This window comes from Archocentrus centrarchus, chromosome 20 (genome assembly GCF_007364275.1).
Source record: "Archocentrus centrarchus isolate MPI-CPG fArcCen1 chromosome 20, fArcCen1, whole genome shotgun sequence".
In the NCBI taxonomy this organism is placed as follows: Eukaryota; Metazoa; Chordata; class Actinopteri; order Cichliformes; family Cichlidae; genus Archocentrus; species Archocentrus centrarchus.
Genome location: NC_044365.1, coordinates 30,705,058 through 30,725,109, shown reverse-complemented (window position 1 = coordinate 30,725,109; position 20,052 = coordinate 30,705,058). Strand labels below are relative to the sequence as shown.

Below are 20,052 nucleotides of genomic sequence, written 5' to 3'. Positions count from 1 at the left end.
GAGAGGCAAACAACATAACAAATATTTGATGCGTGTCTTTGAATAAAGATCCAGCACAGAATAAACGAGGAAGAGCCAAATATAGCCTATAACAACAAAACATTGCACACCAGGCCTATATACATCTCAGAGGGTTTTAGCTGGAGGGGTGGCGCTGCACACTTCAAACGCGAATATATCCATTGTTGTGAGCCATTTGGCCTGCATAAGATCCCGTGCTCTGAACTAGGGAGTTTAAAGTAAGATTTTTTTTTTATTATACTTGAGGGAAACAGTGAGTTCAGCTGCTTATTGCAAGGAGCAATCGTCAGGGGAGACTTAAACTCAATTACTGTAGCCGTTCGGAATGGGAAAAAAAATGCCAAGACAAAAAAATAAAAAAAAATCAAGAAGCAAAAAAACAAAAAACAAAACAAAACACCGGGGTTTATCAAGCAGTGAATAAAAAATTAAAAGATATTAATAAAATCGAGATGAAGCGTATCAAATATTTATTTTTTTCTGGGCAACAAAGGACTATAATACATTGACAGGCATAGGAACTATTGCCAGCACATGTCTATACAATACAGCTAAAACCGCCTCCAATTTTGGACATTATCGGACATAACAAGATATCAGGTGGTCCCAAAAAATGTTTTTGAATGTCTTCGAACATTGAAAAAAGACAATATTCCATTTATTGCTTTTATGGTGCTTCAAGGAGAGAACAAGAGGTGAAACGTATTCTGATTGGCACAACACATAAAAGCTTGTATAAAAACGAAAAATAGAAACACACACACAAAAGAACATTTCTCCTCGGGGGAAGGGGGGGGTGTCTCACTTATGCTCTGTCTCAAATAAAATTTAAATTTCAAAAAAACTGAATAAGGATGATATATAGAGAGAGAATTGGAAGTTTATTTCTATTAAATTTGTTCACTTGCTTCAATGTCGCCTCAACATGCTACAAGAGGGCTGAGTTGAAATATCCCAGAGAAATAAAATACCCCAAACTTCTGTTTTTCTAAGAACCATAAAATCACATGAAGAACTAACCGAATATTCAAACCCACTAAAACAGGAGGCACCAGATAAATAAAAAAAAAAAAGAAGTTTCAACAGACGCACCATATTTACAATTCCCATTAAATTACACATAAATAAATATATACATACATGAACACTGATTCCCTTATATAACCGTGAATCGTGTTGAAATTCAAAAAGTTCAAGTTGGTCGCTTGGAGAGAGAGAGAGAGAGAGAGAGAGAGTGAGTGAGTGAGAGAGAGAGTCTACAACTGAAGTCATGGCATGGAGATGTGTGGGGTTTCTCGTTGTTTTTCAAGTTTACTATTCACAATACTGATAAGAATTCGTCCTCTTTTAGCTTCTTTTTTTTTTTTTCCTTTTTTGTCACAATCGTAAAATTGAGATATAGAGGGGTCGCTGGATTTCAGTCCATTCGTTGCAGCTCATAAAAAATAAGGGGAGTACATAAAAAGTCCTCTGGGTGAGGCAATACAGCTTTTCCTCGCCCTGGAGCTGTTCCTCTGCAGCTTTTTTTTTTTCTTTTCTTTCTTTTCTCTTTTTTTTTTTTAAAATAACGTTTCATATGGTTCAGGTGTTGGAAGAAGATTCTTGCGTCGTTTTTTAATCCCCCCACCCCCACCCCCCGAATCCAAAGTGGGATGTAAAAACAAAAAACATGTAAAATCGCGCAAGATCAGGAAGTGGCACGTTTAACTTTATCAATAATATTTATAAGGTATTTATAATATTTATATCGGATGGTTGGGGGCCAGGGCGAGGCGGAAGGGGGTCGGTGCAGAAGAAGGGCCCTGGGGGCGTATGGCCCGCGGTGAAGATGGGATGGAAAAATCACTTTCTGTGCTTCTCGTCTTTGTCTCCGCCTTTAGTGCCGTTATCTGAGTGACTGTTGGGGTTGTTGTTGAGGTACATTTTGTCCATGGCTTTGATAGCCTCGGTCAAATAGTTCTGCAGGGCCGTGACGGCCGCGCACAGTGCAGGGGTCCCGAAACCGTGCGAAATTAGACTGAAGTGGGTCAAACAGCTTTGAATTCCCGGTTCAAGAATGGGCTGTGGCCGCGAGTTTCCCAACGGCGAGCGGTCCTGGGACAGCAGATCTGTGAACTCTTTGCAGACTTGCCTAAAATCAGAGAAACAGGGGGTGTTAATGACCGAGCCAGAAAATCCCTGCATGCATTTTAATGTCCTGATAAAAATAGTCTAAATTGAAGTGGACACACTGCAAAAATAAATGGCCCCGCGGGAGTGCTGGGTTGTAAATTCTAAACTTGCTCAAAGCAAGTTAAAAGTGTCCAGCCACTGAGGTGAAGTAACTTGTCCTTAAAAGAAAAACTTGTTTCATCACATTCTCATATACACATGGACAAATTTGTTGCCTGAGCCTGTGTTTCCTTTGCTTCGAGTCCAAAAATAACACTTGGGTAAAGAAAACGTCCTGGAGGCTACAAACAGGTGACAATTAATCTCTTAGCTGCAACAATTTAGTTAAATAATAATAATGATGATAAATAATAATAATACACGAGACAATATCTGATCATCTCTTAGTATACTGAACATTTTTTGCAGCGTCAGCTCGGAACTTCAGTCGCTGATTATCAAACAGAAAAGGCAAAACAATGAAAAAGGATCACGCTCTCATCCCTTCATTTTCGTAATTTAAAACCTCCGTTTAGAGCAGTATATAATATTCAGTTGTTATTTTTTTTAAATATATATTTGTAAAGGATTCCAGCATTAAAGGTAAATTAAGAGAGATGCACTCTCCATTGGATGGTCCTGGCATATTAACAACATGAAATGAAAAAAGCCTGTAATAAGCGGTTATGGCTAACAGCTGTTTGATTATAGCAGCCTATCATCAATATTAAATGCTGCCTCTGCTTCTCTTTGGCCTGGAAGGACATCCCATGTTTTAGTTAATGCATAGTAAACACCAACAGTGCTGGATGAAAACCAGCTATGTGTCAGTGTCACTGAAATCACACAGTAAACAAAACGCTGCTGTGCGAGTGGATGAGGGAAAGGCCCATACGCAACAGCAGTATATTTGGCAAGCGATTTTATATTATATAGAGGCACCTGTTTAAATGGTTTTTTTTAAGAAAAAAAGAAAGAAAGGTTGGTGTGTGAATGAAATCCATAATAAAGAGATCAAAGGCGTGAGGCTACATGAGAAAAAGAAAAAAGAAAAAGGTTTATTTGTTTGTTTGTTTGACTGATTATTTATTAACTGCTGTTTACTCAGTATGCTAGTGTGATATGTATGGAGGTGTAGTATTTATTTATTTGTTCTCGTGGTCACGTGATTGATATTGTATAGTGTAATTTTTCCAGAACATTTTTTATGCAAAATAAAACAGTTGCAAAATAAAATATCCAACCTGTGAAAGCTGTTTAAAAAAATGCATTTTGATCAAATTATCTGAGTGTGTGTTCCGTATGTACGTGCAAAGTGTCCACAAAAAAAACACATGCACGCACGCACGCACACGCACTGGCATAGAGCGAGATGCATTTGGTGTTACACAGTGAAATGTGATAATAGCACTTACTTCGTGGCCAATAGCATGTTTTTTCTTTGGACTTGTTCGTTTGGGTCGGAATGCTGACGGTTTACATATTCAGCTACTGCCTTGGCTGGAAACTCGGTCTCGCATACATAACCAAAATCCCTGGCAAGATGTACCGCTTCGCCTGAGAATGAAAAGAAATGAGGTTGAATATGTTTGCCTGTTAAGTATGGTTACATCAAGCACAGACGAGTTCACACTCCCTGCCTGGACTAACACCGATCCGAGCAGAGCGTCCACTCCGCTCGTGCGCTCAGACAGCAGGGCTGTGGCACCTGTGCAGTCCCAGCAACGTTAATGACGGTGCTGCTGATGATAACAATAATAGTAGCCCCGAAATAACAATAAAACTGCCATGCGAGCTGTCAGTGGACCAAAGCTTTTCATACCGTGAGATCACTTAAAGATGGAGGAGAATCTTTAAGTGGATATGAAATATAGACGGGGCGTCATGCTTAACACCATGTCATTGATTACCAATGCCTGCACATTACTGAAAGTCCAGCGGATCCCAGCAATTTTAAAAGCCTGTGCCTAAATCTCACTTTGCCTTTACAAACTTCAGTTATGAGAATTGCAGGTTTAATTCCGTCCCAAGCTCGCCTCTCTTGTTGGTAGATTTTTTTTTTCCAGTCTTTGGTTTTAATTTCCTGAAGCAGTTGAGTTTTTACTGCGGGGCTTCCTGCCCATAAGCCTCTGCTCCGGAAGAACGCATGCGCCAATTAGCATCAAAGCTCGAGTCCGGTAAACTATTTTCCATAAAATGGAGCGGATCGTAAACAATGACAGCACAGAAAACGCGCTGTCCCTTCAATAAATACCCCACACACACACACACACACACACACACACACACCCTCTCTGTCATCCACCCAACCCCCCCCACGTGCCACCACCCTCTTATTACCCACAATCAAACATTTCTCCAGGCTCATTACAATACAGCACCAAATTTCTACGAAACACAATGAATATTGCATTCGGTGCTCCTCTGCAATAATGATTAACGGGGACCAATGAAGCATCGCAGGCTTTCACCTTTGGAAACCAGCAGCACACCAAATACCACTGCACTGAATAATAAGCTTCAACTCTGCTAGCAGAATGGATTTATCCAGTCGCGCAAAAGGCATCTTTTCTACGCACAATAATTGACTAATTTATTTTTTAATAGGCCCAAAACATATAGCTCCCAATAGGTCAGCGCCACGCCATTTGCATGCAATAAAAATTCCACTGCAAACCAAAGCATGGGAAGCTATTAACGACAGAATTAAGTCACCATTAAAAATCAGCTCTGTACTGTTACATCCAGACTATATTAACGTTTGAAACAATGCAGGGTTAATAAATCAATCGACTTCTCATCCATGAGGTGAAACAGCTCAGCGGTGCCCAATAAACAAGCAGCACTCAATAATTAACTGGACTTCAACACAAATTAATCCAGTGTATAAACTAGGCCAGCCGTGGACCTGCAAGTGTGCTCCTGAAAGCGAAGGCCAACGCTGCAAAGCCACTAGAATTACCAGCACCATTCCCACTATATATATATATATATATATATATATATATATATATGTGTGTGTGTGTGTGTGTGTGTGTGTGTGTGTGTGTGTGTGTGTGTGTGTGTGTGTGTGTGTGTGTGTTTCTCTCCACACACATTCGCAGACACACACACATCCTTCAAGCTTTATTACTTGCGAGGCAAAGTCGGTCCACATTACACGGATGAGCGCATATGCTGATTTCCAACACAGAGAAAGAAAGAAAAAGAGAGAGAAAAAAATCCAGTTTGCAAGCACCTGGTATCGCGGGAGCAACAAGAGTGGGAACGTGATTTACGGTATCCGACTTACCTTCGACTAGTGACGTCAACAAGGTTACGTTGGCTGCCTTGCGTCTGCCCGCAGGTAGATTCAAACCGATTTTATCCAGCTTCTCCCTTAAGCTTCTTCCTCCGTTCTTAGACTTGGCCCTGTGACAGTGAAACAAAGCAGAAATTCATTGTAGTGCTGCTCATGTGGAGGAATTTCTACGAGGGGGGCTAATACATGAGAAAGAATATTCTCTTTTAGATGATGCTTCACATCATTTCATTCATATATATATATATATATATATATATATATATATATATATATATATATATATATATATATATATATATATATATATATATATATATATAAAGCCTAATAGCAACTTAATCACTTATATATTTTCATATACATGTAGTACATGTAATGATTAATTGTATATTTATGTATATTTACGTTTTTCCTGATCAAAAATTGGATTTGATTTAAAGTTGAACTGTCCTACACATATCTGATAGCCATAAACAATAAACAATACTAAAGGAGCTCCCTCACCCTTTTTTACCAGCAAATACTGTACAAACTGAATAAATAAAGCCCTACTTAATAGGCAGCGCTAATACTAGCTGTGTGTCTGCAGCACTTCTGTAGACAGTTCACTGGAGACCAATGTTTTCATGTGTAATGCCTTCAGTGGGCCTATAGAGCTGGGGTTGAAACAGACTAGGCCTACATTAATTTGGGAGAGAGAGATAGAGAGCTAGATAGAGAGAGAGAGGGAGAGGGAGAGAGATACCCAGTGCGCTCGGGAAGTTGATATGGAATTTAACAGACCCCCCTGCTTTAAATGCAGGAGCTAGGTGTCATGGTTGGTCGATTTTAATTATTCTTGGTACAGAGGAGAGAGAGCGAGGGAGAAAATGGGAAAGCAAGAGAGGAAGGGAGAGATGCACGCTCACTGAAAGACATGATTGGAGTAGAGCGAGAGTTCATACGCACGCGCACAAACCCACAGGTATAGAGGGAGTAGAGAGAGGAGATTTTTGCAGCCTTCCAGTCAAACTCACCTCCTCAGCACCCCGCCCAGCAAAGAGGCGTTGAGGCACTCGGGCGGCGAGAGGCGTCTCTGCACCTCTGCCACCGTGACCTTGTACTTTGATGTGGAGCTGAGGAGGGACAGGCGACCCGGAACTGAGCAGAACACCTCGTTGGGGTTAACCACCCCTCCGAAAAGACCGTCCTTATTTACTGGGATTGCGGAGACGTTGTTGTTCTTGGATAAAGACACTGGACCTATAGCCAGGGAGGGAGCGAGAGAGAGAAAGAGAGGGGAGGGGGGGAGATAAAGTGAGGGATGGTGGGATGGAGAGAAGGGAGAAGGGAGGGGATTGCGGGGTGAGACAGAGAGAGACCGTGCTCAGTGAATTTCATGCAATGCAGAGCCTTAACTAAATGAGAAGGGGGGATTTAGGCCCCGGATTTGGAGTTTAGCACCACATGTGTACATGATCGGCAACAAGGGCATGCAGGGAAACTGGCAAATAAAGTAATAATAATAATAATAATACACGTATACACAGTAGGATCATTAACATCATAATTATGAGGCCAGATTTTCGTTCAAACATATCTGTACAAAATATTTCAGCTCATTTGTGTTCTGTTGAACGCAAATGTTGTTTTGAATTATTGTTATTATTTAAATAACACCAGTCAGAGCAATTATGTAGGCATCTTTGCAGCAGACAATGAGAACTAAAAGGATACCTGCACCCTAAATAACGTATCTGCACAAAGCAACTATACCAACCGAGAGATTTGGTAAAGTCTACCTATTTTGACATATCCTGAGTATCCAGCAAAACACCGTTGCCCGTGTGTGATTTCACACTGGGGTGGAGGGTGGTGGTGGGGAGGCTGGGGTGGCTCAGCAGTGCTGGGCTTTACACCGTTTTGGTGTGCAGTAACCGGAGACAAAGGGGACTGTGCGCCTTTGGATAGATCACTTGTGACATTAATGGCTCAAGGGAGCCTAATAGAGACAATAGGAGTTAAACGAACTCTTGAGATTACTAATATAAGAAGCCAATTATCATGTTGATGTGCAGACAGACAGACTGAAAAAGAAAGAATGTAAAAAAAGAAAGAAAGAAGTAAAGACAGAAAAAGACGGGGGGAAAGGGAGGCAAAATCGTTCCAAAGCTTATCCAGTGAGTTCTAATTTGACCTGACAAAACGTTTTAAAACATGGCCACGAAAAAGGCCTCCTCATATTGTATCAGTAGTACAATTCACTGAATTTTTTACAGCAAATAAACACAACGTGTTAAAGCAGCACAATCCAACAACATTCTCCAAAGTAGCCCAAATATAAAAATTACATTTCACAATATTAAAATCCAGCCAAGTGATTTTTTTTCAAGCCTAGTTTTGATTCCCTCATTGAATGACAGACTATCATCCTACACACAGCAGGCCTGTGCTCCATCCAGCGGTACCAACTCCCATTTTAGATTTGACCACGCTACGTGATTGCAGCTATTGGCTTCCTGAAGTGCCAGGATCGTCTATAGGCCTGTATCTTTGACCATCAATAGCACACGGGCCTACAAAGCCCACCAGCTCTACTCATCTCCCCGCTGCGCTGAAACGCTGACAGTAAATTCCATCAGCGAGAAAAAGGTGCAGCCAGTTTGACGCACTTGGAAACCATGTAATGAAAAATAGGCTACTGCGTATTAGGATCAGTCAGGCATTACCGCATTGCATCGAGCTCTCTCGAGCAGAATGGTGAATGGCGTTTGTGTGTGCGTGCGTGTGTGCGTGTATGTGTGAGTGTATGTGTGTGTTATTTAGTGGAGTGCAGCTTGAAGAAACATGCATGGTATCTCGGAGGAAATTGCTTACCTTTTTTAATTACAGTCTGGTCGGGGATGTGAATTCCTTGATCCTCAACAGGCTATGACACAAATGCAAAAAAAAAAAAAAAAAAAAGTGTAATTTTAGCACAAAGGCATGAAAAAAAAATGTCAGCCTCAGTCCTGCGTAAGTAAATGCACCTCAGGATGCTGTGCACGAACAAAGCCTGACACAATTAGCAGCCACAATCACCCAACATGGAGGCTCTCGAGGCCCATACCTGTTATTATTGTCCATGTGTGTTTTCGACTGGTTACACTGATTAGATGACAAACGCAGACTTAAATAACGAAGCTGTGTCGCCCCATAATCCTGACCTAATTTCGCCCTCAGATTGGCTGTACTCACAAGGAAACTTCTAATCTAGATTGGATAGTAATTACGGCGGCGCAGCCTATTAAAGGCCTATGAACTAATTAGTGAATTATTGCTGTTTGTTTCTGATTAAAAAACTGGGAATAATGCTTAATAAGAACGGGCTTTATTAACAAATTTGAAGCTCATTCATCATAGATCTTCAGTAAAGTGGCTGCCTGAGCTCAGTGCACCAAACTAAATTCTCTTCTTAATGTGCATGTAATATATCCTGATGTTATTGTTCTCAAAGAAGCGGAGGCTTGATTATTAAAAAATAAATAAATAAATAAATAAAAAGAAATTAAATAAAAGTCAAAAGAAACGCAGAAAACCTCATTGAAACAGAGATGTCCTCTTTTTTTTCCATCTATTTCATTCAATTTCCTTTCAGATGTTGAACAAAAGCCACATCGAAACTGGCAACGAGCAGCATTGTAAAAATATTAGTTTTGAAAATATATAATAAAAGAGGTAAAAAGCAAAATAGTTCAGCTTTGTCTTAAATAACCTTGACAATACTGAAAAAAAAAATCACTCTGATTTTTTTCAGTGCAGTTTCTATTTAAGAGCTACAATGAACTACGCGAACCTAATTTAATGCGTGTTATTCCCGTCTTGTATCAGATAATATTAATAATAAAAAAGAAAACATTATACACTAAAAACACTGTTATGAATACTACACGATTTCTTAAAGGCGGGCTGATAGAACAAATTACATTAATTATTTAATTAAAAAAATAATAATCCTCACTGATTATATTAATTTGAAAATAGTGGATTGGCACACATGGTGCTCCAACTGTTAATGACAGCATTATTCTTTCTCTTTTTTCTTTTCTTTTCTTTTCTTTTTTCTATTTTCTTTTTTTTTTTTTAACGGAGTAATTCCACAGAAAGAGAAACCCAGGTAAACGCTGCCTCACCTGAACGTCTTCTAAAGATTGGTGTATTCCATGGATAGGGATAGAGTCCGACAGTCCCGTTTCGATGCCATGGCCGGATGGTAGGAGCACTTCCCTGCGATACTCCCGGCACAACTGGTGGGGCAAGCTGCGGTGCTGATGCAGCAGGCCGCTCTCCTGACCCTGCCTCTGGCCCGGCCAGCCCGGGTGCTGTGGCTGCGGTTGGGCGTGCAGGGAGTTGAGGGAGTATGGGTCGTTGACGTGCGAGTAAGGGTCCTGAGACTGCGGGTAGATTGGCTGGTAGGGTGGGGGAAAGTACGGGGGCTGGAAGTCCGAGTTCGGTGTGTGGGAGAGCGGAGGGGCGCTCGTGTAGGGACTCTGGCCCACGCTGCCCAGCTGAGGTAGCCTGGCTGTCCCATTGCTGGTGCCGTCGTGACGATCCTGGCAGGTAAGGAAAGAAGGAAAAGTGTGTTTTAGACTAAATATATTTTTAAAAGACAGAGACGTAAATTAGTGAAACGTCCGTCTATATTTTTACAACTGAATGCTCTGCGGGCATTGTCAAATATGCCCCGAGTGGATGATACGAATTAGATCAAGTGTGGAATCTGTGCTGAATTATTCCAGTTAATTCGGGAAAGAGATTTTAAACACTAAATATATTTTCCCGCATACCAACAACACTTCCGCGGAGTTTTGGGAAATAAAACAACGTGATAATACATTACCAAAAGTAAATAATAAAACCAAATTGCAAAATTCCAGAGAATGAAACGGCTTAAAATATGTACGTCCTGTCCTTTTTGCAGGATGCCCAGCAGATTTTAAGCATGCACGCTTCGCAAAAGATTTAACGCAAAAAAAAGAAGAAAAAGAAAGAAAAGGAAAGGAAAAAAATCGGGAATGCAAACAAGCAAAGAAAAAAAGTATCTGACAGTGGGAGACTCCAGCAACTTACCATCGCGGAAAAACTGTGCACTAACATCTGTAAGGATTTTTGGTGCGACTCAAAAAAGAAAATATTCAGTTCAAAAACACAGAGTCTTTGGGGGGGAGGTGAGCAAAAGGAATTAACCAGCAAAACCAAAAAAAGGCCCCCGAAAAGACTCTTCTCTCCTGCAAGATCACGATGGCCCCGGCGATCAGATATGTGCCTCAGTAGCAGGACGATAATCCATCAGAAATAAATGGTTAGATCCCAGCTGCCCTTCATTTGGTTCTAACAATGCAGATATTCGGTGGTGCTGGCAGATTAAGGTCGAAAAGTTTCTCTTGTAAACCCTCTTTTCCCTGTTCTCCCGGCTTCTATCACAGTGCTACCGTCCCCTCGCTTGAGTTCATATTAGCAAAAGAGCCGCTTCTTCGTCTCCCTCTTGGACTCCTACTAGAACGCATTCATGACAATTAATATTACAGGAATACTTAATAATAAGGAAAGAATATACGGAAATCTGGCGTGAAGCGGAGGACGCAACTCAAGGCAGGAGTCTGCGCTTAAATGACGTCCATTGAAAGGAGGAATCAGTATATCTAATCAGAGATGGGAGAGAGAGGGGGAGTGAGAGAGAAAGAGGGAGTGAGAGAGTGTGCGGAGAGAGGCACACACAAAAAGAGGGACATTCACCTCGTCTGACGAATCAGAGAGAGAGGGAGGAGGGGGGGGGGGCATTTTAAAAGAGTCCCAGGCCAAAGCGCAAAAGTGAAAGAAAGACAGGAATGAAGGGAGGTGGACCACAGACAGGAATGAAGAAGCGAGGGAAGGAAACAATGTGCACCTCTGAACTGGGTGAAAATCCAGCAGACGACGCTATGGGCATTCCAGCCGGCTCATTTCTACCGCTTGTCCCTTTGTTTTCCACCTCAGACTCCGACAGCGAGCTGTCCTCCATGGTTCTCTCTCTCTCTCTCTCTCCCTCTCCTGTCTCCGCCGAATTAATCCACCGATTCGTCCTCGACTCCAAACCCAGAACCACACCGGCTAACTTTAACGTTGACCCGGAAAGATGGAGTAAAATAAATTCCCACAGTGTAAGATAGGGCCGCTGGATCCTGCGCTCTAACTTTTACGCGCGGCTAAAATAGCTCCACTCCCCTTCCTGCCTAATCATGCATTTTAAAATTACGAAACACTGGGCCTTGGCTGGATCTCGGTTGCAAATGTTATTTATCCATTTATATATTTTTGCCTCGATACCAGCGGAGGAAACAAACGTTTGCCTGTAAATTAAAAGAATCCATTTAACACGAACGCGGAGGTGCCAGGGTTTTTTGTTGTTGTTGTTTTCTTGCTCCCGTCAGTCCCTGTCCTCACAGGACGCGGGCGAAAACACGTCCGACTGGCTTCTCCACTCCTTAAACAAGCCACCGGTATTACTGCCAAACTTCGTCTCTGTCCACAACAACAATCACTCAGTATATGCACTTCAACACATACATGCACACGGACAGTGCACACGTAGATCTGAACGGCTTTTGCAGTGATATCAAAACTGAAGAGTACAAGCTTGTAATTCAAGCGCAAAATAAAATAGGCTGTGCCAACACTCACACTGGTTAAAATAATATTTTTAATTTAATGCATGGTAAGTCTATATTATTATTTTAATGTTTTGACGTGTAATTAAATATTTGGTCATTTTTTATGAGTTGTAAAATGGAAAATTGTGTGATTTTATGCAACCAGGTGATATTAAATATAGCTTCCTTCTGCCATAGCGATTTTATTATTATTATTGTTAGTAGTAGTAGTAGTAGTAGTAGTAGTAGTAGTAGTATAATTATTATTAGTATAATAATAATGATAATAATAATAATTATTATTATTATTATTTTTTTTATTATTTTTTTTTACAACCGTATTTGTGGAAATAACAAGTCTATTCATCCTGCAGTTAAATGTGTTCTCTAACAGCTGTCAAAGGGATATCATAACTGGATCAAAACAATAAAAAAAAAACACCCATAAAATAATTATTGAATCTAAAAAAAACAACCAAACAAATTTAGCAAATTAAAAATGAGCCTCTTACCTCGCAGTCTTCATATTTAATGTTATCAGTTAATTTCCAGAGCATTTTCATGGGTTGTTGAGGTGGATATTGAGTATAGGTATCGCCTTAGTCTTGTTTTCACTCAGTGAATTGTGCTCCCCGCTCAGAAAAACTACTTTTATTGAAGCTGTGGGCTGCTGTCTGTCTTGCGCTCTGAGGTCTCCCTCTAATGGTGGAAGTGAAGGGCTGGATCAGCTCTGTAATAACACTGGCACCGGGCCTCATTAGCATATCAACAGCCGTTTGATTCCCCCCATCTGCTCACACAACACCAATGGACAGCATACAGGTAAAGACTAAAGCAACAAGACGCTACACATGCTTATTATTTCTACTGTTCAATGAGGTGTGAGTGTTTTTATTGAGGGGAGGGGAGGGTATAGTCATGCATGGGGACCTGCATGCACTTGGGACAGTTTCTGCAGTAATTTTGCTTTAATTTCGGAGGATGGAGAAGCGCACATCCTGAAATCCAGAAATCGTATTTTTTTTTTAATGATATTTTCTAATACATGTGATGAAACAGTAGCAACTATTTTATTTATCATTGCTGTGAAATAACTTTTTTGTCCAAACTGAACTCACTTCGATTCATCCATTGATTAGTTTAAATTTGATTTAAGCTGATTTTGATTTAAACCTTGATTATTATTTTTTTTTTCAAAAACTCCCAAAGTGTTAGTTTAATCCTATTGAGAGTGGAGACCTTGAGATCCTATTCTTTCAGTGTAATGTTAAAGAGGTGAGCTATTCAAAAGCTGCTCTACAGGTCCACTGGCTACCTGTAAGGTTGTAGGGTTTTTGTTGGGGGGGTGAAGGGGGTGGATGTCAATAATTAACACAACAACATGGCCTTGTTTCATTTGAATGAGCGGCTAGGGGGGCCTGGCTCTGTCCTGTCGCCGGTCGAGCCTTCACCTCACCAGGTCGTGGGTCAGCAGACAGGTCCCCAGCTCTGTAAGGCGTTGGCCCTTTGAAAAGCCTGTCTTACCACGCTTTTTTTTTTTTAAACCAGCAGTTGTTATTAATGAACGTGGGGCGATGAGAGCGGCTCACAATGACAGCAATATATCCGAGCGTGTTGCAAGAGATCTGGCCTGCTCGCCTGTCGTGGTGAGCATTTTTTTCTTTAACCAGTCAAACTGGAGTGTTTTTGTTGAAGCAAAGATCTCAGGTCGTCTCTTAAATCCCCCGCATCCCAAACCGAGGCCATACTTTTCAGTCAATCCCAGGCAATTTTAAATTAAGACTCTACAGAAAGTCTACTGTGAGATGCTCGTGCGATGCGAAATTGGAACAGCTTGGCTATGGATGCGTGCAAAGTACATGAAAAGTTTATTTTTATTTTTTACTTTGAAGCTTATGAACACGACTCGAGCACGGGCCGTGTTTTGTAATCGATCCACGTTTAACAAATACATCTCGTGTCCGTTTCCATACATTTCTAACTTATGATGAAACACATATGTATGTTACAGTGTATCAGAAACGCGCACGGAGTCCCTTGCAACAAACGAGCTTTACCTTCAGGTATTCCGAGTAAAAACATAAGCTGGGTAATTCCACACTTAAGGCTACCTCGCCGCAAAAGATTCCAAAATATCTCGTGTGTGTGATCAAATCCATAAGCTTCTAAAGATCTCTGCCACCTCTCTTTACATGATTTTATAGTCTCCATGCAGTTTCATCCAACATGTCGATACTTTGACAGTTTTCATGGATTTTTTCCTGCAGCTTTTCTGCTTTCTTTGTTTTAAGGTAAACAACACATACCTGCCATTCCCCCATTTTGCCCATAATTGACATTCTTTGTCTTCTGCTTCCTTTGGCGGTTTGTTTTTGTCTCGTCCGGTGGTGCGTCTATTTCATTAATCCTTCGGTCGCAAAAGTAAACCTTTACCTGGGCCGGATCCCTTCACCTGGCGATAAAAACGGTGCGGGCCCACCTGGTGACGCATGCGCACTGCTCCGGGTGTGGACCAGTGAGTCGAGAGCACCTGGGAAGAAAAAAACAGCTTGCTGTCTGGGTGTTGAATGGGTCTGAGCTGTCATAATTATTTTTTTTAACAATAGCGTTCAGAAGTGACGAGCTAAAAAATCTTAATACTATCTAGGTTATTTAAGAAAATTGATCAATATAGACACAATACACTCCAACATATAAGCATTTTTTTTAATTCCATTTAATGGTTTGACGGATAAAATAAGATGTTTCATCAATTATTAATTTGGTTTATTGTGCGCATGAACAGTGAGATAACCTGTGATGTACTTCTTCTTTTTTTCTGAAAATAAATAAATAAAGATTGCGAATTAGAAAATACAGGGAACTGCGTGGGGCAAAGCCAAATAAATAAATAATATATTAAATTATATAGGTGGTATTTGTCTTCATCTGGCACAAAACTAAACAGGACATATCTGTTAACCTTTCCGTTCCTTTTCCTCTCTGATTTGTCTTGGTAGAAAACATGAATTGTCAGTGCAAATGAAACTGTGTCAAGTTAAAAACTTGAAGGTTAACTGCCAACATCGTTACACAGAAAGCTACCATACTATTGTGAGAGTCATTATTTATTTATCCACTGTTTATTTCTAATACATACTTATGTAGACCCCTCGGGCCAAGAGCGAATGAGCTCTCCCCCTCTCTGTGGTACGCACGCACAGACACACACGGACACACAAAAACAACACGCGCGCAGAAGCTAGAGCAACACGTGCGCTCACATAGGTGACAATGGTCAAATCTTTTGTCCAAAGCCCACCCCTCTCCTCTTTGAAGTAATAAGCATCACACACACACGCACACACACACACACACACACACTGGCTGCAGACGGTATGGACGTATTCGCGGGGCACTTCGCTGGCAGATAGCAGCATTGATCTACCTGTCAGTACATCAGACACATAAAGATAGTCTATTAAACGCGTGAGGTGTGACACTGGTGCCGGGGCACAAACTTTGAAGCGAAAGATACAATTCATTTTTGCTTTAACACGATTTTTTTCTTCTAAATTGCAAAATTCCACACGGAGACTATAGATTTCTGTGGTGTTAATATTTTAAACAAGCCTTCATGTTTGACTTCAAAGGCGAACACATTTTTAACTGCACACACAATACCTGTAGCTATATAGACCTTACCGGGCCTGGACGGGCGCGGGGGTGGGGGTGGGGTGGGGGGTGTAATATTGTTTGGGGCTTTCCGTAAGGGAGAAGTTTTAACGCAGAACTGTCTGAGAGTAGGTTACTGTCGTTGTGCAGTGGGGTCCCTTTTAAATATCTAGCCCGTTTAGGGCTTAGTTTCATCCGCCACCGTACAGCATCGGCCACCGCCAGCTGTGTTTAAAAGGCAATAGCCTCAGGCACATTTTATATTATTATTATTATTATTATTATTATTATTATTATTATTATTATTATTATTATTATTATTATTATTAGTATTATTATTAGTATTATTATTAGTATTATTATTATGTTACTAAGTGTATTTTTGGTGGTAGATTGTGCTGAGACACAAACAAATCTTTATGCGTATTTTGCGCGTCCTTCTCATTGCCAAAAATGCCAAGAAGGCTTCTTCCTCCTTGTTTTTAAAAACTGATCAAAGATGTGGCTACTTTTATTAAGCCCAAACGTTATGAAGACGTTGGTTAAGTAATTTCGTACAAAATGCTGAGTATGCAACATTTTCTTTTTTTTTTTTTTTTGGCCACAGACATGCTCCAGCTCCGGTTGGATGTGTCCTACTGCTGAAGATCTCAGAAGCCACACATAGCTTCTTTTTTTTTTTTTTTCCTGTCTCTTTATATTTATTTATTTTTGTGAGACGGTTTCAGGGCCAATGTAACAAATGTGGCTCTCTAAAAAAAAGATAACTTGTGTTATAGCGCCACCCTGCTTTTGGAGAAGAGCGACGAAGCGCCGCCAGTGGATTTAAGTCAATATTGCAGGTAATTGAAACCAAATGAGAATGTGTGAGCAGGGAGCATTCCAGTAAGTAAATCTGCCGAGTCGATGCCAGTCAGAAACACAGGTGTTTAAAAGGAAAGTGTACATGAAATAGCATGAACGCTCAGGGATACAAATGTTCACAAATATTAGAAATGCATTTGTAATAAGCAATACACTGGGCGCTCGTGCTCATCTGTCTTTCAACATTAACCTTAATCAAACTGTCAAACCTAAACTTGCCTATTTTCAATCATCCAACAGGGTTCCGGCTCCAAAAAAAACAACAGCAACAATACTGATAATAAAAACATTCCAATGAGAGGTAATATTATAACATATGTGTTTATCATATCCCTTTGAAGACACGCTTTTTTTTCCCGAATGCAAATCAGAATATGCCTATTTGAAAAGGCGCCAAGCTCTTGGTATGAAGGGTGCAGAGTTATGGCTTAAAACACAACCTAATATAATCCTGTGGTGCCATCTAGTGAACGTCAGTATATATATGTATATATGTAAACGGGATGTCAGGATTAATCAGGGTCCTTGAGATGAGCGTATTATGGAGAGAAAATGACAATAAGTCTTTATAGACAGTCTTTAGAGAAAAGAGTTGTTGTCTTTTTTTTAATTTGTTTTTAATATCTGTTGCATATCCGCTTTCAGAAACTGTTGTAAATGCCCACGGTCATGTTTGCACCAACACAAACGGCAAAAAAATAATAATAAAGTAAAAATCAACGTAATTCACGGAACAATTTTTAAAAAAATATAATTTGGCATAGCCATATGTGTTTCAGAACACAAAGAGGTCTGCTTAAAATTGTAAGCATCATCGCCTACATTTCCCATGCGACACCGCACCTGCGTACGATGTACAGTGCACCAATAAATTGTGCTCGGTGGAAAACAAGCTGCTGTTGGTAGTGACAGACAGAGGACAAAGTGAACGACAAAGGTTGTATGTCGCATTATTATTTCTATTCAGCTGTCATGCTTGACATTGTTGGTGTTTTAAAGGTTAGGATTTAAACAACTTTAAAAGTTTATGGGGTGATCGTTAGCAGTGGGTTCGGTATGTTATGCAAGTTCTGCGTGTGTTGTAGCAGTGATGCTAGTTTGTGCTCCTAGTGTCCCAGCTAGGGCTCAGTCAGTACAGCAGTTTGGCTTATCTGCTAAGCCAGACACGTACACGCCTTTATGTTTAACGACTTGTGGTCAAAAGCGGACAAACAAGCGCTTCTGAGTGACGGCAGGACTATTCCTGTGATGTTTTCATGTATTTTGTTGGTTCCGTTAATGCTCAGTAACACCTCTGTGCTGCAGGACTCAGGCAGATCCTTCAGTATTTTTGCATCAGTACGTCAAATTAGATTCACATCAGGAAGTCGTTTTAATTGAATAGTTAATGTGCACTGCCTTGAATGTGTTAGACTCACAGAACTCTGGCCCTGACAGGTGTCCAACATGTCTGTGGATTGGGTAGGATACGGATACGCCACTCTTGTAGCATCAGGAGGAGTCATTGGTTACGTGAAAGCAGGTATGTGTTGTCTTAAACAGGTGGTAACAGTCACATTTAACCTGTCTGCAAATCTCTACAACAGAAACCTCTTAAAAGCTGGCATTTTCCCCCCTCAAATGTTCATGTTCAAACCTCACAGGATTTGTTTTCCAGTCCTGTGGATGTCAGGTGTGGGTTCTGACCTTCTCTGTTTGTTCTGTTAGGCAGCGTTCCCTCCCTGGCTGCTGGGCTTCTCTTTGGCGGCATTGCTGGTTTCGGAGCCTACCAAACCTCAAATGACCCTAAAAATATTTGGGTGTCCCTAGGTTGGTTAAAAAAAAAAAGTTTTTCCCTGGCATGTCAGACAAAAAAGATGATGAATTTCAGCATTTCTGTGCTATTAAAGCCATACTCTTACATGCGAATTGAATAACAGTTTCTATTTTTTCCTTATTGCTTAAAAATCAAAAACACAAACCCAGTCGTATGTAACTTTTTTGTTCCGCATGTATGTAAACTGGGTAAAGAGCTTCTGAATATGTCGTGCCTCCATTCGTCACTAACATTTTCTGTCATACGCTGTCTGCCAGCTGCATCAGGAGCACTGACTGGTATTATGGGGAAGAGGTTTTACGGATCCAGGAAGTTCATGCCAGCTGGTTTCATGGCTGTAGCAAGGTCTGGTATCAGTCCAATCAGCATTACAGGATAAACTTGTTATCAAGTATTATGTAGAGTATCCCCCCAATTTCTTAGTTTTTTGCATATTTGTCCCACGTAAGTGTTTCAGATCATCAAACAGATTTTAATATTAGACAAAAGGTCATTTTAAATGCGTCAGTTTAGGCTATCCAAACCTACCTGCCCCCACCCCCACTCCTCACCCATTAAATTGTGAACCACATTTTTTTTTTTTTTCCCGAAAGCTGAGGTCACTTTAACTGCCCACACCCTCCAATGTGGTTGAGTTAAAACAATTCTGCAAAGAGTGGGCAAAAATTCCTCCACAGCAACTGAAAGCCTCAATTTTCAGTTATCACAAATGCTTGATTGTAGTTCCTGCTGCCAAGGATGGCACAAACAGTTATTGGGTTTAGGAAGCAATTAATTGCAGACAGGGCCAAGTGGGTCTGGATAACTTTTTCCATTAATAGATGAAATCATTTAAAAACTGCATTTCGTATTTACTCAGGTTATCTTTGTCTAAAATTAAAATATTTGACCTGAAAAAGCACCTTGAGCGAACTGTTCTGATTTGGTGCTATATAAATAAAATAAAATTGAAACATTTAAGTGTGCCGGGCAGCATGGTGGTGCAGTGGTTAGCACTGTTGCCTCACAGCAAGAAGGTCCTGGGTTTGAATCCATCTGGCCAGGGCCTTTTGGTGTGCAATTTGCACGTTCTTCCTCCCACAGTCCAAAGACATGCACTTAGTGGGCTTAAGTTAATTGCCCATAGGTGTGAATGTGAGTCCGAATGGTTGCCTTTCTCTGTGTAAGCCCTGTGACAGACTGGCAGCTTGTCCGGCAGTTCCCCGCCTCTCGCCCTACAGCAGCTGGGATAGGCTCCAGCCCCCCCCCCCCCCCGCGGCCCTGACTCGTGGTTATCTGTATTTTTTATATTTCTTTACTATTAAAGTTACTGTACACTTTTGCTCTGTGATGAGGTCTAATGTGATCCTTTTGTTTCAGTGCTCTGATGGTGGGGAAGCTTACTTTGGCATTGCTCCAGAAACCCATAGAGTCGTGATGAAGTTCATATGTGGAAACATGGGAAAAAAATCGGTTCCCTTCAGAAGCACCCTCTCAGCATTTGTCATATCCTGCTAAAAATGTCATTTTATTAAAAAGTTTATATTTGACAATTAAATGTACTAGCCTGTTTATATAGCAAATGGTGGTCTTTTTTTTTTTTTTAAATGAATGCA

The 20,052-nt window shown here is 40.7% G+C and overlaps 2 protein-coding genes across 5 annotated transcripts; one reads left to right on the top strand and one right to left on the bottom strand.

Moving 5' to 3' along the window:
- Positions 1 to 476: 476 nt before the first annotated feature.
- Positions 477 to 14,575, bottom strand: tfap2a (transcription factor AP-2 alpha). Of its 3 annotated transcripts, none has more exons than XM_030756508.1 (7): positions 14,430 to 14,575; positions 9,628 to 10,047; positions 8,333 to 8,384; positions 6,493 to 6,718; positions 5,465 to 5,583; positions 3,588 to 3,729; positions 477 to 2,152 (listed from the first exon to the last, which is right to left on the bottom strand). In XM_030756508.1, the coding sequence occupies exons 1-7, from the start codon at positions 14,460 to 14,462 to the stop codon at positions 1,864 to 1,866; spliced, it is 1,281 nt and encodes a 426-aa protein (XP_030612368.1). In that variant the 5' UTR covers positions 14,463 to 14,575; the 3' UTR covers positions 477 to 1,863. The 3 variants fall into 3 exon arrangements, with proteins under 3 accessions (XP_030612368.1, XP_030612367.1, XP_030612369.1); XM_030756507.1 differs by lacking the exon at positions 14,430 to 14,575 and adding an exon at positions 12,636 to 12,783; XM_030756509.1 differs by lacking the exon at positions 14,430 to 14,575 and adding an exon at positions 10,565 to 11,289.
- A 2,903-nt stretch (positions 14,576 to 17,478) lies between these two features.
- Positions 17,479 to 20,019, top strand: tmem14ca (transmembrane protein 14Ca). Of its 2 annotated transcripts, none has more exons than XM_030756961.1 (5): positions 17,479 to 17,578; positions 18,079 to 18,163; positions 18,349 to 18,450; positions 18,715 to 18,802; positions 19,817 to 20,019. In XM_030756961.1, exons 2-5 carry the CDS (start codon positions 18,088 to 18,090, stop codon positions 19,872 to 19,874), a joined length of 324 nt encoding a protein of 107 aa, XP_030612821.1. In that variant the 5' UTR covers positions 17,479 to 17,578; positions 18,079 to 18,087; the 3' UTR covers positions 19,875 to 20,019. The 2 variants fall into 2 exon arrangements, with proteins under 2 accessions (XP_030612821.1, XP_030612820.1); XM_030756960.1 differs by lacking the exon at positions 17,479 to 17,578 and adding an exon at positions 17,769 to 17,979.
- The last annotated feature ends 33 nt before the right edge of the window (positions 20,020 to 20,052 follow it).

What these genes read in the sequence shown, in the direction of transcription:
- tmem14ca (XM_030756960.1), top strand. Translation starts at nt 17,821, where the DNA reads ATGTTTAACGACTTGTGGTCAAAAGCGGACAAACAAGCGCTTCTGAGT. An exon ending in AAATATTTGGGTGTCCCTAG is followed by an intron (nt 18,451 to 18,714) that starts GTTGGTTAAAAA and finishes GCTGTCTGCCAG; the next exon opens with CTGCATCAGGAGCACTGACT. An exon ending in GGTTTCATGGCTGTAGCAAG is followed by an intron (nt 18,803 to 19,816) that starts GTCTGGTATCAG and finishes CTTTTGTTTCAG; the next exon opens with TGCTCTGATGGTGGGGAAGC.
- tfap2a (XM_030756507.1), bottom strand. Translation starts at nt 12,686, where the DNA reads ATGAAAATGCTCTGGAAATTAACTGATAACATTAAATATGAAGACTGC. An exon ending in CCAGACTGTAATTAAAAAAG is followed by an intron (nt 6,719 to 8,332) that starts GTAAGCAATTTC and finishes CCCTGGCTATAG; the next exon opens with GTCCAGTGTCTTTATCCAAG. An exon ending in CTGGGCGGGGTGCTGAGGAG is followed by an intron (nt 5,584 to 6,492) that starts GTGAGTTTGACT and finishes TCACTGTCACAG; the next exon opens with GGCCAAGTCTAAGAACGGAG.